Raw genomic sequence first — 17,177 nt, forward strand, 5'->3', positions numbered from 1 at the left:
ATTTGTACATTTTAGGGGGAGTTATGGATTCCCGTGGCAACGTGCTTGTGACTGACTGAAGGTCTCCTGGGTAACGGAGCACGGTATTTCTTCAGCACAATGAGGCCCTGTACCGAACAAACGGAGGATCTTTTTTAAACAAAACCACCTGATCACACAGCTCCAACAGACACACATCTGACGCACATTGTAATATTGTGCAACGGAACAGAATAAAAACCACATGGTCTTGGAAAAAGCTAACTTAAATTACAATATATTTATCAAAAGGACAGGAATATTTGGAATGTTACAATGCACATAAATTAGTGAAGCTTCGGATTTGTGGAACAAAATAACGGACCTGATATTTACAATGTACTTACAACGTATGCAATGCATGTCACACATATAGGTCATTAAGGCTGAATATACAATCAAAACAGAATTGCATGAGCACAGGCTATGACACTTGATTGTGCAAAGAATCTTTCTATAAAAAGTGAAAGAGATATGTGCCAAAATATTAAAACAAGGTCGGTAATCAAAAGGTCAACTGATGTTAAGGCTTAGGTAGCAGTGTATCACTGGGTTAACTCAACACAGGGCAAAAAGCCACCGCACATGGCTGCCGTGACGGCCCCGCACCATCAATGCCCTCTCAAACAAACGCGTTACTCTCAAGATTCACATCAGCCGAAGGAAAAAGTCAAATGAGTTACGTCAGAACAGAAGAAGAACAGCCAATGCAATCCTTGTCAGTCCTCTACGGGGCACAACGTTTCAATGTCTCTGCTGGGGGGGGGGGCGTATAAACTGTTTTCAAAACCTCTATTCGTACAACGTGTAGGAAACGCAATTTTATTCACAGGAGGTAGTTTATCTCAGTATTGAATACAGCTGTGTGTAGTACCAAAATACCACAGAGAGCTGTGCCGATCGCATTTTTCACTGTTCACATCCTCTAGTGCAGTGATTCTCACTCCTTTTCACACAAGGACCCTTATATTGATACGATTTAGTCTCTGGGACCCCAATCTGTGAAGTGGTTTATTATTGGATAGGACTAAGTACAGACTTCCAAACCTGGCTATACTAAAGTTTTGGAGATATTTGTGAGTGACTAGGATCAAAACAGTCAATACTGTTACATACAATACATTCTATACGGGTGCTACTGTCTGATAGATTAAATAATGGTGGAAGTAGAATTATCTATCATCTCGCAGGAGGACCCGCTGGAACCTCTCGAAGGACCCCTGCGGGGATCCCGGACCGCACGTTGAGAACCACTGCTCTAGCGAAAGAGATAATCACAAAGTGTGTTTCAAATCCCTCACACGGGTTGCAGCTGGCTGTATTTTCCTTTGCAGTGCCCTATGTGAGTGTACAATCGGTCTATCCTGCCCTGCAGCACGCCGGCGTGTTCGTCCGAGAGGAAGCCCAACACCGCGGACAGCGGCTCGTTGTCCCGGTACCGCTCCAGCAGGGCCGCCGCGGTGTCCCGACGCCCGGCCAGCTCCGCCACCCTCCGCGCCGTCCTCCTGCGGAACACGCAAACGGAGCCGAGCACCGCGTCGTGGTACTTCTCCCACATGTCCAGCACCCGGTACCCGTGCACCAGGCCGGCCTCGTTGTCTATGAACACCAGGTCCCCGCGGGGGGTCTTCAGGAGGTTGTTGGTGTCCCGCTCCATGACGCGGGCGTCCCACTGCAGGCTGTGCAGGTTGCTCACCAGCCGGTCGAAGTTGGCGGTGAGGTAGTCCAGGGCGATCAGGTCGGTCCACTGCATGAGCTCCAGCAGCTCCCCGGTGCTCTTATTTCGCAGGTCCGCGCGGTGCGGGTGGAGCCCGGAGCCCTGTTGGCGGAGCGGCGCGGGGGTCACGGCGCCGGTCAGGTTGGCGACCCACTCGGTGAGGGACACCACGGCTCGGTCGCCCCACTGCAGCGCGGCGATTCTCGGCCTCACCGCCGCCCACTGCTCGGTACCCCCACCGCCACCACCGCCGCCGCCGCCCAGCTGGGCCAGGACGAGAGGCGGTAGGTTGGAGATGCCCAGCAGACCCGCGAGGTAGTACGTCAGGGTTTCCCCTTGCACCTGGTCCGCGTTGATCCCGTACCGCACGCACGCCCTGGAGCCGTCCGAGAAGGTGGCGAGCTGGTTGGAGATCCTGCCGCAGCCCGGCTCCAGCTTGACCACCGGCTGACCCCGGGCGCCCTCCCTCCAGGACCGGGCGTTCTCCTCCGGGAACCCAGTCGGGAGACGCTCCTCGAGCCAGGCGCTCCAGAAAATTCCGTCTTCCACGGGGGAGGGGGACCCTGACCCGGCCTGACCCCCTTTTTGCCCGGACCCCTTGTTATCTCCATTCACATGGTAATCCGGGCTTTGTAAAGACCCGGGCCGATCCCGTTCACGGGTGAGGTTGCGGACCTCCGGCCCGCCGATCCCCATGCGCAGGAGCCGATGCGCCCCGGGAACGGCGAGCAGCGCCCGGAAAGTTTTGGTGGAGGTGTCGGTGGCGGACGGCCCCGGGCGGGAGGACCTCCGCTCTCCACGTTTGGACCGTTCCACGCGGTTCTCCAACGTGTCCCAGACGTACAGGACACTGGCACAAGTGCACAGGAAGAGCAGCGCCAGCAAGTTTGCAGACACAGCCTTCATGGCGGAAGATGAGTCTGCAGAATAATTACCCCCGAAACGCAGGGCGCACACCCCAAAAAGACAAATAATCCATGTGTCACCAATCCGGGTGTAGGGTTTGTCCCGTGCGGTCCCCAGCGGGACGGGCAGAATCGCAGGAGGACCCGTCCGTGGATGGCATCCCTCGCCCGGACGCCGCTTCTCCCGTCCGCGGCGTGGAGGTCGCGCCTGGAGCTCCCTCGGAACGCGCGGATATTCGTGCGCCTGCGGAAGGCTCCGCGTCGCCTTGAAACGCGGCTCTCCCTTTCCTCCACCCTCTCCTCCTCGCTCTCTCTCGCTCTCTCCCTGCCTGCTCGTCCTGCTCCGTCCACTCCGGCTCCAGAATGCGTGGGGTTTGATTTGTCTGGCTCCGCCGGGACACGTGACTCCGGCGCGGAGCTGGGTGGGGGGGGGGGGGGGGGGGGCGGACCGTGGCCGTGGGAAGGAGGAGTGTTCAGAGAGGAGCAAGTGCACCCTGCGCGGCGTGGAGAAAGCTCGCTAGTGGCAGGACAGCCACCGTTATCATAATTGATATCTAAAACGGCTGGCTTGGAAATTATTCATATGATTATTATTATTATTATTATTATTATGATTGTTATTATTATGATGAGTATTTTTATTGTAAAGTGTCCTTGGGTTCCTTTTAAATCAAAGTTGTTATTATTACTGATCGTGATTATTCGGTTTTTTTTTTTGTTGTTTTTTTTTGCGCTCATGTTCATTGAAATGTGCTTATACATCAAAGTTGTATTATAATTATGATTACGATTATGATTATTAGCTTCATTATTATGCGAGTCAAGTCCCCTAATCACAGTCCCGCCATTCCCACATTTCGCGGAGTATATAATATCATTGCATCCCCTCGTCTTGGCTTCCACCGGGGGACGGAATAACCAAAAAACAAATGGAAGAAACCATGAGAAGAGGTCACCGAGGAAGGAATCCCACTTCCTGGACAGCCAGGCTGTGATGGATGCAGAGTGGGCGGCATTATTAGCATTATATAACACATGTTAGGCTATAATATTCTATGTTTAACTCGACAGAATGGGAATCTTCATTATCATCATTTTAGCCAAATTATATTTCTCCAGTGTGTGATTACCAAACCAAGCACGGAGGCGTGTAAATGAGAGCACAAGCGCCTACATGCAGGCATAGATTGGACAATATCCTTAAAAATAAAAAGCCCATATTTGTTGAAAATTGCCAACAATTTTGGACAAAGACGATAACATAGAAGATAAGAAGCCAAAAGGTTTATATAACAGAGTATAGTTTGGAGTCGCAGGCTATTTATCTCGTCAATCTTACACAGAATGTTATGTTATTCACACATGTGAAAGATGTAAAACATTCCTTATCAGCCCCTCCGACACACACGTCGTGTGTCCAGTCCTGTTCTCACGCGCTGTATGATGATCCTTAGTAAAGGGAGGCTCACACCGCTGGCGACGGGGCTTCTGTGCCGCTGGTGTTTGTGGGTTTGTCGCTTCAAAATCGACTGGCTGTTGTAGGCGGGCCAAACGTTTCAAAGCCCTCTCGCTTCCATATTTAATATACATAGATAGATGTATGGTGCCGTCTATCCTTTTTTTTTTTGTTATTAAAATGGTGGCGCTATTTACTTACCATCATGCCTTGAAAAAAATTCGTAAATAATCTTGCCATCCCTCCCTTTAGAAAACAATTGTCCTTATTGGCGATACATAAAATGAAACGAATTCCTAATTTTATCGATAGTTTAGGGGCCGTTTTACATTTAAAAAATAGCCTAATCATGTGTCCCGGCGTCCATTTTCCAAAGATCAGTGCCATTGAGAGCATATCTTCCCTCCTATTGGCTATCGGGCGGCATTTGGCGCTGCCTATTGGCATAAAATTGAATTCTGCTCAACTTCTTCTTCGATGCGAGGCTGTCAGCTCGTCGCTGGTCGCCGCTCCGCCCCTTGCAGATGGATGAAGCCGAGCTACGTTTGAAATGCATTGCAGCGTGTCGCTTTGCAGAGCATGTACGCCGGTGGTGTGAGCGCACCGTTAGAGCCGGTCAAATTAATTGGGTCATTTTTAGAGCAAGACGTTGGCATGCTAGATAGTCTGGGCATGGAGGACTCGAGAAATAAAGCTCAGACTAGAATACCTAATTAACCCACTGAAAAAAGTCCAGCTCTAAAGGCAAAGGCGTCTCAGACTGCTAGGATCTTTATGGGATGGGAGACATGGCTTGTTGTAGCCTTATTGAAATGCATGCAAGCACAGGAAACAAAATGTTGGATTTATTCTGCTTGGTTGATTCAGTAATGCCTCTGTGCAATGGTGGCATTGCTCAAAATCCCAAAGTGAATCCTTCACCGTATTGAATGTTCAACCGGCGCTTTCCGCAGATGCTGACTTGGAGATGATGAGTCAGAGACGATCTTGTTATAATTCATAAAGGCACAGCTAACACATTCTTCCCAAATTACGCTCCAGACAACCGTGTTGCTTTTAGCGATACAATTCTTCACAGAGACTAACCTGGTGATTCCACAAAACTTAATACCTTTTGAAAGGCAAAACTTTGTGCCGGTCCTACAGCATTCTGTCAAGGCAGAGTCCTAGAATTTGCTTTCTTGTGAATCAACCCCTGTAAACATCCAGCCTTCTGTTGAACACCCAGGGAGGGTTTTCCCCTCTTGCTCCTCTTAATAATGGAGCTGGGAAACACAAGGACTCCCAGCTTTCACAGTCCAGACATATATAATAAACAAGGATTTGGATTGCAGCGTTGGAATCCAGGCTCCGATGGCGTTCCTGCTTTTAAGGCGTGTGGAATAACCCGAGCGGTGTCCGCGTCCCCCACCCCCGCCCCCCCCGGCACAAGTGCCGGCATGTTCGGATATCAAGCCTATCTGTTTCCTGCCATGTGTTATCTGCAGGTCAGCGCGCTTCTGAGCCCCCCTGCCTGCCGCCTACATTCCTTCCCCCCAGCTCCCCTCGTAAAAAATCCCTCAGGAGTCCCAGGAGGGCCCTAACACACCCGGGGCCGGCTTCCATCTCCCTTCAGCGGTCATGGCTGTCCGCGGCCAATGTTGCAGTGACACCAGAGAGCGACGGCCGTCCGTCATGCTGTCCTCAACGACACGGTACACCGGGCGGTGGCCGTCTGGCCACCGCCACAGCTGTTATCTCAGTGTGGTGTCCGTCTGGGCTGGCCCTGTCGGACGGACGGAGGGATGGACAAGTGGAAGAAAGAGGGGGAGAAAGTGTGGCAGACTCCTGTCGCTCCCCTTCAGGTTCCGATGTAGGATCTGGCCGAGCCATAACTCACAGGTCCCCTGGTGCTCTGCAGCACTCTATCTCCTGGCCTGAATAATGAATCAGGTCGCCCATTAGCGGTGAAAGCTCCGATCATCTGACATCCGATCATCGGCCTGATGATTACCTACTCACGACGTGGGATTCGGAGGCCAGGTGGGGGACGTCACGCCGGAGTAAAGGCCTTCCCTCGTTTTCAATGAAGATAATCTGTTTGGCAAGATGTCTGTTTGGGAAGATATCCGTTTGCGTGTCATTTCGGCAGGGGGCTGTTCTCTGGGCCTGCTCACACACGCCGAGAGAAGTCTTTTTGTGTTGGAGTGAGTTTTTGCTTTCATACTGTGCACAACTGTAGTTTCTATCAAGAAAGAGCGAGGATAACTCATTGCTACAATTTGGAAATGGCAGATGGGATATGGTGTAATTTAATGTTCTCCCAAGTGGAAAGAAGTTAGCTTTTCCCACACGAAAGTATAATTCTAGTATGGAATGTGTGTTAAAAGTGCATTTTCTACCCATTTGTACCTCTTTGTGCATGTACAGTACTCAAAGTGTATTTCCTGGTTCTTCATCTTATCTATCTTCAAGCAGTGATTTAAAGTACAGCTTTAGTTCCGAATAGTCATCAACATGCTGTAGTGTATAAGTACATAGCACAAAGAATACTGAAACATTAACCTCAAACATAAGCTGTAATTTTATTTCACAAATGGTGTACTATTTTTGAGTCTATTTATAAATGTACTATTTATGAATAAAGCATTAACTAGTTTAAAGTTAAACTGAAGCAGTACTATTTAAAAATGAATCTTCAGACAGTGGTATTTTAGTTCATATCTTAAAGGTATACTTAAACCAAAATAATAATTCCTAAATTAAGTTGTGCTTAAGTATACTTATTAAACGTGTACTATTTTGCCTATCAAGATGACCCAAAAATACCAGAAAATTTGAATTCATGCGTAAGCACATTTTAAGTACGCCTGAGCTGAGCTGCGCTAACTAAGTACGACTTTAGTGGTTTCGAATGACAGCGACACAACTTACAGGGCTTTAGGTGTTTCAAGATGAAGGCGCTCTGAAGGAGGGTTGTGCAAAGAGGTGTGCAGGTGCAATCTGTACGATCCATCTGTGCCTGACCACAAAAAAAAAAAACCCAAAAAAACAGATGGCGCTGAATTCACGGAAGGAGATAACGGCGTCTCCGTCCAAACATATGGACTATTTTAATACCTCGGGATTTCTTCGTAATGTTTCCACCGACAATTTACACAAAATCAAGGCGATATACATAAAAAAAAAAAAAAAACCCTGCACTGACTACAATAAATATACATACATTTGACGTTCCATTGAAATTGTACTCGTCTTTCCTAGTTAATTAGATCATTCCGTCAGGACTTGTTTGTAAATGTTTACAGCGGTTCTTTCAGTTTCAAATGGTGGGTTGTGCATCTGTTTTTCAGGAGAATATGGCCACGGCACATCCGAGGCAAAGCGCGACTATAATGTATATATATATATATATATATATATATATATATATATATATATGCTCGTGCTTTCTGGTCGTGCCAGCGCCACGAGCAGCACGGCTCGCTCGCGGCTCCGGGACACGTGTCCTGGAAGACCTGTGCATGTGGAGTTTTCTTCCAACCAGGATGATGAAATTAGGCTGCGGTAAAGTTAGAATCTAATCAGGGCGGCGTCCCCGAAATAGACCCAAACCCGCTGCATGAGTCATGGGTCTTATGGCAGCAGTCAAGTTGATACTGGAAGGCTTCAATCGGGGAAGACATGATGGGTTGTGAACGCAGTCCTCATGCTTTGAAATATGCTTGGATAATGCATCGTATGGGATGGATGGATGGATGGATGGATGAATGGGTGGATGGATGTGTGGGTGGCTGGGTGGGTGGATGGATAGATGGGTGGATATATGGATGGGTGGATGGATGTATGATGGATGGGTGGGCAGATAGATGGGTGGGTGGATTAGTGGATGGATGGATGGGTGGGTGGATAGATGGGTGGATGGATGGATGGGTGGGTGGATAGATGGATGGATGGGTGGGTGGATGGATGGATGGGTGGATTAGTGGATGGATGGATGGATGGATATATGGATGGGTGGATGGATGGATGATGGATGGGTGGGTGGATGGATGGATGGATGGATATATGGGTGCGTGGGTGGATGGATGGATAGGTGGTGCCAAGATATGTGAAATATTAGGTATTTTTATGTTTTTATGAAAAAAAACATAAAAATACCTAATATTTCACATATCTTGGCACCTTCAAAGACGGATGGATGGGTGGGTGGGTGGATGGATGGATGGATATATGAATGGGTGGATGGATGGATGATGGATGGGTGGGTGGATGGATGGATGGATGGGTGGGTGGATGGATGGATGGACGGATAGATGGATGGATGGATGGATGATGAATGGGTGGATGGATGGATGGATGGATATATGGGTGGGTGGGTGGATGGATGGATGGATGGTTGGATGGGTGGGTGGATGGATGGATGGACGGATGGATGGATGGATGGATCAACCCAACATGGTAAAAATCCCTTGACATCTCTTGCCTCGACAGAACCTCGCTGAATTTGATTTGAGTAATGGAAACTCCAGCCCCATGTCACACCATGTGGAAAGCCTCCGCTCTCTCCCTACACGTAGCTATCTGGATGGAGGCATCGGGATGTGGAGGCAACGGATGGAAACAGGCAGCCTCCATGGAGAAACGTTCACAGGCGCACACTTAAAAGAGAAAATCTGGCGGCATATGGCCACCAAATGGCCCTGTTTCCCACCATGCATTGTGATTTTGATTAGCCGGCCTGTTGCCATTTCCTGTTGCCACATTATCCCTAACCGATAAGCGCTCCAGCCCAAATGTCCTCAGACATGACCGGTCAATTGCTAATTGCGCCAATAAATACAATGGCCGATGGTTAATGTTTGTTTGGATGTGTGATGCCTTGTTCCAGGACGCATTTTCATCTGGTTTCAATTCGGCGGGCGGGGTGGAAGGGAGGCGGAGGATTGTGTGCAGCATTGAAATGCAGCGCGGGGCCAGGGAGACCCTCTCAGGGAGGGGTTTGGGTGGAGGGACACACGCGGGGTGGAGGTTGGAGATGGAGATGTCCAATCAGTGTCCAATCGCCCGGATTACCCCCTTGAACGCTAAACGCGTCAAGAATTGAATATCTTTTTCCACCTCCTCCTTCCACTTACCAGCTTATTGACTGGAGCAGCCATCTGCGCTTTGTGGCGATGGGAGGTTCGTCTTTAAATTGGCTTGAGAGAGAGAGAGAGAGAGAGAGAGAGAGAGAGCTTAAGAACATCTGATCTTTATTTGGTGAGTCAGGCACTCAAAGGATAACTATTTTTTTCCCCTCTCCCGCCCCCCTGCTGCTTTGTGGGTCACGATGCGGCGTTTGAACCTTTTCCTAATATTTAAACCGAACATTTACTCGGCTCACTGGGAGCCGCGGCGGTTTAATGGGTGCTCAGCCCCGAACGCTGGCCCCCATCAGGTCATATCTGAACGAGGGGAGGGGGTTGGGGTGGGTGGGGCGGGGCGTGGAGGCTGTGTTCTTTTTTTCGACGCACGCTTTCCCAACCCTGCGCACCGGTTCAGCTCAAAGCGCTAATGAAAAGCACGACGTGGAAATTTCTTTGCCGTGTTAGGCCGAACCACGTGGGGATCGGAGGCTCTGGCGGGGAGACAACGTGTGTCCAGATGTGCACGGTGCAGAAATAGTCCGGATGGGATTACCCGCTCTGGGAACACCTTCCCCTTCTCGGTTTTATGTCCGCGGTGTGCGGCATGCCTTGTGGTTAACCGCGAGCCTTTGGGGACGCAGGTACCTTTGTATCGCCGCCGCTTGTGATGTCATAACCTGGAGGGGTTAGGCACAGTTTTTTTTTCTCCTTCGCTTTCTTCACCGACTTTCCCCCTCGAGTCAGTTCATGTAGAAATCTGTTCTACTTTTATTTGTGAATGAATGTGAAGACACTGGTTTTAAGGGAATATGTCCAATTTTACTCAATTAATCGCCCGTATAAAAATAACTGATGACTCTGTTAAATGCTCCCAAAGGAAGTAGTGCACATATTCTGGCATTTAATTGTATTTTGTTCAATCGCAGGACTTAGAGCTTTAAGCTGTGGGAGCGTTTATATTATGAAGCTAATAAAGACATCGATGATCAATAAAACTAAATAAAAGCCCCTTCAATTTAAAGGTCAGCTGTCATTTCTGAGCTGCTCCATTGATATTTAATAACATTAAAATACAATAGTAAGACAGAACACAAAATAAAAAACCCCAGAATAATCTTTGGGAACCGAAAAAAAAAAGAAGCTATTTCATTTTCACATTTGTTTCATTTGGAGATGAAAGCCCAGTTTGGTCTTCTGACATTTTCCTCTCTCTACAAAAGAGAAAGAGGAAGAGAAGGAATTCCTCTGAATGTTTAAGCAGCAATCCATCACTCAGTGGCTCTTTAGCGGCATTATGTCGGGGGAGGGGAGGGGTCAGGGGGTCTTGGAGTGACCCCTCTGCATGCTGACCCCCCCCATCCGTCCACAAATGGAGGGTCAACGCGGTGTTGACGGAGCCCCGGAGGGGAGGACGGGCGTGCAAACGAGTCGCACAGAGGAGAGAAAGACACCGCCAGGACACCACTGCAAGGGTTCGCTGGTTAAAAATTAACCATTCAGTTCATATAGTTCCACCATGTGAACTGAATGGCAAATTTTTGGGGGCGGGGGGGTCAGTTGCATGAGTGACCAAGACATACAGACGGCTGTTAGAGTGGCGATCCTTCAGATCGTCTGTGTGGATTACAGTCCCGGAAGTCCCCGATATCCATTGAAAACTGGGCTTACCCCCGTCTTCACTCTAAAACGATCAATTTATTTTCGCGAAGGTTTCTAATCGATTGGAATATATATATATATATATATATATATTCCAATCGATTAGGAACCTATATTTATATATCCATAAGATCGGTGCAGTCCGCCACCAGCGTTTGAAACCGCACACAGCAGATATGGAATAAATATCAAATATCAGATTTTTTTAAAACAATAAACCTTACGGATTTGCACTTTTAAATCAAGGCAAATGCAGGAAAGATCACATTTTTATATGCTTGTTCATGTCACAACAAAAAAACAATTTCAACAACTCAACGGCCGCAGCAAGACTATAAAACAAGTAACCCCAAAGAAAAAAAGTTGGGTTTTTTTGTCAAACCATTCCAACCCCACAGCAGGAGAGGGATCCCAGGCCCGGTGGATATGGGCTCTATTTCAGGAGGAAGGCGGCTTTGTAGAGCGATAACCGCGACCGATCATTTATGGCCGGGGCCTCGCGCGGCCGCGTTCCGTCCGTGTGCGCCCGCCGAGGCATCGAGTGCGCTCCGCTTCCCCGGCGCTCCGGCGCTGCCTTGAATCTCTAATGACCGCTGAAAGATTTGTGTTCCCCATTCAGACACCCGTATCGCCGGCGGCTGTCACTGCGTACATCACGCCGTTTAACCGAGAATGATCGCCGCCATTAACAACAAAGGAGGCCCGACCGAATAATTTAGCGGCTCCGGATCGCGGTGGCAGCCCGTCGCAGATAGAAAGAATGAGCCGGAGAAGTGATCAAACGACCGTCCCCGGTGCTCGGCCGGGGCGGGGGCATAAATAATCCCATGCGCCCAGAGGCATTCTTCTCCCGCTGGGTGTGCTGCTGTGGACATCTGGGTCGTTCTCCCCTTCATATGTCGGAGAACAATGGAGGTGAAATGTCTTGTTGTTTCTTATCCCAAAAACACCAGACGCCGCTGTCCTGTGACGCGACGTTTAGACTCTCGCCCCCTCTAGTGGACACGGCGTGGAGGCAAACCAGGAAGCCGCTCCGTGAAGGTCTTGCACTTGCCGTTGGATTGAAAGATTGAAAGAAATATTGAAAGAAAGAAAGAAAGATTGAAAGAAAGAAAGAAAGAAAGAAAGAATGAAAGAAAGATTGAAAGATTGAAAGAAAGAATGAAAGAAAGATTGAAAGTTGGAAAGATTGAAAGAAAGATTGAAAGAAAGAAAGATTGAAAGAAAGAAAGATTGAAAGAAAGATTGTCTTACAATTCTTTTTTTTCTTCTTTTAAATCCGTCTGAGCTTTCTGCGCTCATCTCATTTGCCTTTTTTTATTTTAAAGTGCATTTGTTTTAAATGAAGGACAGACGCACTTATTCGGTTTATTGATGAGATATGATGGCGCTGGTTCATTATCAATCAACACCTTGAGTGTTGCACTGGGACCTTTCATATCAGCTTTGAGTTTTTGCAAAAATACAGTAAAAATAAGCAAACGAACAAACAAGCAAACAAAAGAAAAAACAGTTGAGGTGATTATTTCTGTACATTCGTCACCAACAAATTCCTCCATTTCCAGCAGGCATCCGCAACGCACCGCTTAGTGTGATTACAGTTGAACTAATATTTTCAGATGCATTTGTCTGTTGATGGCTTGGGCGATGGCGAACACATCTACGTAAATCAAATATAAACTTTCATAATACGATCATAATGTACTTTTCACCTTGGAAAAACACCCACAATGCAGGCCTCGCTCTTTTCCCTCTTCAAGTTCTCCTTTTTGCATGCACTCAGCCCCTGAGCGAGAGTTCTGTGCAGGTCACAATAAAAATCGAACACGGTCATAGAAAGTCCCACAATTAAGCCTCGGCCCAATCAAGAGGGACTTGCAAAAACTTCGTGGCTCAAGATCAGCAAAGGAGAGACCAATACCCGTGCACCGAAAAACGCTCTGGCCTGCCTGAAGAACAACTGAAAGCGAAAATATTTTGCCACAGAGGCTTTGGCGTCTCCTCGCCCATAACTGAAGCCCAACAGAAAGTCATTTGCAAAATCAAGGTCATTTCAAGAGTTAAAAAAAAAATACAACAAAAACGACTTCGATTTTTTTCTTCTGGACCGCAAGCAAAATTGGCACAAATTGCTTGACCCGAAATGCTTTTTGGGGTTCAGCAAACTGCATGCGCCTTGTCGTAACCCCACGCACATTCCCGTCGACGCTGCGGCGAGGCGCACCGCACCTCCCGGCCTCGGCGTCCCGGGGAGCGTCCAGGTCTTTTCTGCGACCAGCCACTGGAGGGCTCCCTGCTTCTTCTTGGCTCGGACTGACCTTCGATTTAAATGGCGTTTCATGCGGCATTAAAGTTGTTCGTTCAGTGTTTCCTGCGCTTGTGCATGATCGGTGGGGGGGGGGGGGGGGGGGGGGGGGGGGTGGAAGCACAAACGGAGGGATATTGATCAATTATTATTGATTGATTGATTATTGATATTGATTTGGGAGCTGGGTTTTACCAACACATAGAAAAGATGTATTTGTGTACTCATTGATTTGATTTTGTAAAATACATACGGAATCAGTATATAATTGAAGTATTTTGATAAACCCAAGAAATTCCCTTTTTAGGAAATTAATTCATTCGTATTAACTTAATTAAGAAATATTTTGAAAACATTTTAGGGAAATTGTAAAAGAATAAAATCAAAACAAAATATTGAATTCTCTGTCTGGCTTAAAACGTTGTCCCGTTTGACTGCATTTAAGCATGGCGGGCAGCTGCAGCAATGTGGTAAGTTTCTCGGGAGTGAAGTGTGTTGTGTTGTGAACAGTTGCTAATACTGGGAACCGGCGTTTTAATAAGACCTGGAGCTATCCCTCAATCACGTTTACGTTCCCACAGGGGTTCACGGGTCCATAGAGGAATCTTAATGAAACCTTCTCATAAAGCTTCAGGTGGACAAGGAAAAAAAATAAAAAATAAATCCCTGTAGAAATGTAATTAGATCAAATTGTTGGGTATTCAGATAACTCAAAGGAAATTCCACTGTGGGCCACGGGCCCCCATTTGATAAGATTTGGGTCTCCTGGACCCCACTCTGAGAGGATTTATTGTTGGATTGTTTCCCGCACAAACTGTACAGCTTTATTAAAAAAAACCCACAAACAAACAAAACAAAAAACAGCCTTATTTGACATATATTATAGATATTTTACTTATTGTTTTCCCTTTGCGCCACTTTACATTTATGTTTCATGTATGCACCGAACACCAAGACAAATTGCTTGTAGCTGTAAGCTTACTTGTCAATAAAGACGATTCTGGTTCGGATTCTGAGATATAATTTAGTCCAAACTTTAGTTTAATTACCTTTTGGTGGGGACCGCCTAGAACCTCTTAAAGAACGCCTGGGGGTCCGCAGACCTCACGTTGAGAACCACTACGCTAAACCAGGAGATTACACAAATGGAGACAATGAGTCTTTACTTTGTGGTAGAACATGCAAAAAAAAGAACAAAAATGTTGAGTGCGCGCGTGTTTATGTTTGTGTCCACGTCCACAAAAGTCCCAACAGCCCTGTGGAAAGTGCGGCTGTGCTTACACACACACACACACACACACACACACACACACACACACACACACACACACACACACACACACACACAAAGTCATCAAAAACAAGCTCACATGCGTCAGTGACTCATGTCAGGATTTGCCAGATACCTTGTTTGGGTTTCTGGATCAGGATAGGAGCTTCTCCAAGATTAGTGGGATAATGTTTGGAGAGGGCTCAAAGAAGTAAAAAAAAAAAAAAAAAAAAAAAACCCAACAACAACTCACTGAATATAAAGTGGTGTGTATAACATGAATCACTGGCGTAAGGTTTTCCTACTAAGCATCGCTGCTCAAATGGACTGTGGCGTTTTATACGGCCAGTAATTACATTTGGCACGAACAGAAGGGGATACCACCCTGGATCCAGTGTTGTGTTTTTTGGTTTTTTTTTATTAAAGCCACAGAGGAACCTGCCCTCCCCAAAGCCAGACGCGAATGGAAAAAGCCAGAGCCAGATTGCAGCATCGGGTGGTTCTCCACCCGATCCACACCCAAGCACCAATACCCCACAAAGCCTCCAGTATGAGCGCCGTCCCTCCCTTTGTTTGCTCTTTGTGTTGGGGCTCATTAAGCGCCTGTGTAACCCTCCTCGCAAGTGTTATGGTCCTCACCCAGAACGCCGCGAGACGTGTGTGTGTGTGTGTCATTGAGAACACACTGAGATCATCACCCCCGACGTGTCAACAAACCAGCAGCGAAAACACACTGGAACAAAGCGGTCCTTTCCCAACTTTTGGGGTGTCCGCTGCTTTGGCCTTGACGGTTGGCCTATTTCAACCTCGGGAGGGGGGTTTTGGAAGGAGCGTGACAAACATGTCTACCTTGTCCCGCTGACTGAATCAATTCCAGGGTAATGACAGAGCCCCGGTGCCACGTGGGATATAAAGGCTTCCGGGGGGAACAAATGATGTCAAACAGAACGTCGGTTTCCATGGCAGACCAAAACAAGCCGCTCGTGTTTTTGCAGCATTGAGCTGTTTCCATTGCCCCGCGGCCGCCTCCCTCCGTGGACACCTACCGGTCATTTCGGTAAACGTAGGGGAATGCGAGGAATCCTTCCTCCCCAACGAGAAAAAAAACGTTGAAATAAGAGTCGGTGCGACCACGGGACAGAGCGTCCGTCGCCATCATTCCCCAATGATTCCCCAACGAAACCTATGGCCACAACAGATCGAAATTCTCTCTCTCTCTCTCTCTCTCTCTCTCTCTCTCTCTCCTGCATACCATATGCTTCGCTTTTGTCTCTTTCCATCCGTCTCCAAGCTTTCCATTGCAAGGATGTCATTTTTCTCTCTGTAGGTTTCTCTCCCTCTCTCTCTCTTCCAGGCACGCGGCTCCGTCTGCAGGGACCCGTCCTTCCTTTGGAGGGACTCCCGGTGCTACCGATTCCATCTCTGGACCCGCTTGCCTCCGGACGGGACGTTCTGGCCTTGGACGACGGTGCTTCTGTTGGAGAACCTGCTTGAGATTTTGAAACTTTTTTTTTTTTAATTGTTTTCAGTTGGTTTGTGTTCCTTGATTTAAAAGGAAAATACTTGATTGATATGCCGTTGCTGAGACCCGAGACCAGGGGTAACCCGCTTTTTCCGCATGTCCTTTTTGTCTGAATGTAGGGCATGCAGTGTGTTACAACATACATGGTTCCAATTTATATTTAAACGAACACCCGCGCGATACGTCCCGAATCGCCCAAGGCTGGCGGCCGCAAATGCAGCTTCTGCCAGCCCCCAAAGAGGGTCTAGCACCCCAGGTTGGGAACCACTGCCCACGACCGTCTTTCCCGAAGCTTCAACTGGAGCTGGAAAGGAAAGACGGGCGACCATTCCGATGGCGGCGGCCGGAGGATGACATCAGCAACACGCGAAGAAATGGTTACCGGTCTTGTTGATAAAGGTTCTACTCTTCACTCTCCGTAGGATTTGTTGAGCTTTGGTCCGTACTGACTGGGGCCCTGCTTAACCCTCGTCTATGCTCCAAAATGGGAAATGATCATCGCGCAAACGGCGCGCAAGAATTACACCCCGAGCTGCTTCTCTGCTTTCAGAAAACAAGATCTGATCACTCCCTCGCAGTATGAACTGTTTGTGTACAATCACAAGGAGGCGGAACCCTGGCGCCCAGAGATCCCCCCCCAATATTTATCAGAGAGAGTTTCTCAGTTTGGGTAACAGGGTTCTCAATTCACTCTAAAAGTTTCCGTGCAAAGGAGTTCAGAAAGTTCCCATTATCTTCAAACTGGGACTTGTTTTATGGTATAGCGCACATGGAACATATTTCGCAGAATCTTGTTGTGTTTGGGTGCGTGAATGTGTGTGTGTGTGTGTGTGTGTGTGTGTGTGTGTGTGTGTGTACCTGGATATTCTCCCTATCTCTAACGTTCTATCTCCAGATGACATTTTGTGAGGCTCCATAATACTCCTTACTCTTTACAGTGCGGTGCTGCTGCGCTGTGGCAACTTGGCCACAGATGGTCCTTCTGCTGCGGGAGCGCCATGAGTGTAATGGGATGTGAAATCCAGGTCTTTGTCGTTTTTTTTTTCAGCCAGAGCTGCCGCTGCTGCATAGCTTGACTGGGTGGGGGCTCCGCTACTCTCACAGTGGAAATATTTGACCCCTAAGATATTAAACGTTATAAATCAAGACTCAACCTGTGAAAATGGGCGTTTTCTGTCGAGTAGAACCGTTGTGTCAGATCTTGGCGTATTATTATT

General features: G+C 47.8%; 1 protein-coding gene across 1 annotated transcript; it reads right to left on the reverse strand.

Annotated features, from left to right (window-relative positions):
* Positions 1-229: 229 nt before the first annotated feature.
* On the reverse strand, positions 230-2,924 carry fjx1 (four-jointed box kinase 1). Its single transcript, XM_080001895.1, has one exon. The coding sequence runs from the start codon at positions 2,639-2,641 to the stop codon at positions 1,316-1,318; it is 1,326 nt and encodes a 441-aa protein (XP_079858021.1). The 5' UTR covers positions 2,642-2,924; the 3' UTR covers positions 230-1,315.
* Between the last annotated feature and the right edge of the window lie 14,253 nt (positions 2,925-17,177).

The sequence above is a fragment of the Zeus faber genome, assembly GCF_960531495.2.
Source record: "Zeus faber genome assembly, chromosome: 6".
NCBI classification, from domain to species: domain Eukaryota; kingdom Metazoa; phylum Chordata; class Actinopteri; order Zeiformes; family Zeidae; genus Zeus; species Zeus faber.

Bases quoted from the DNA above. Each gene is read 5' to 3' on its own strand.
- fjx1 (XM_080001895.1), bottom strand. From the start codon at position 2,641: ATGAAGGCTGTGTCTGCAAACTTGCTGGCGCTGCTCTTCCTGTGCACT.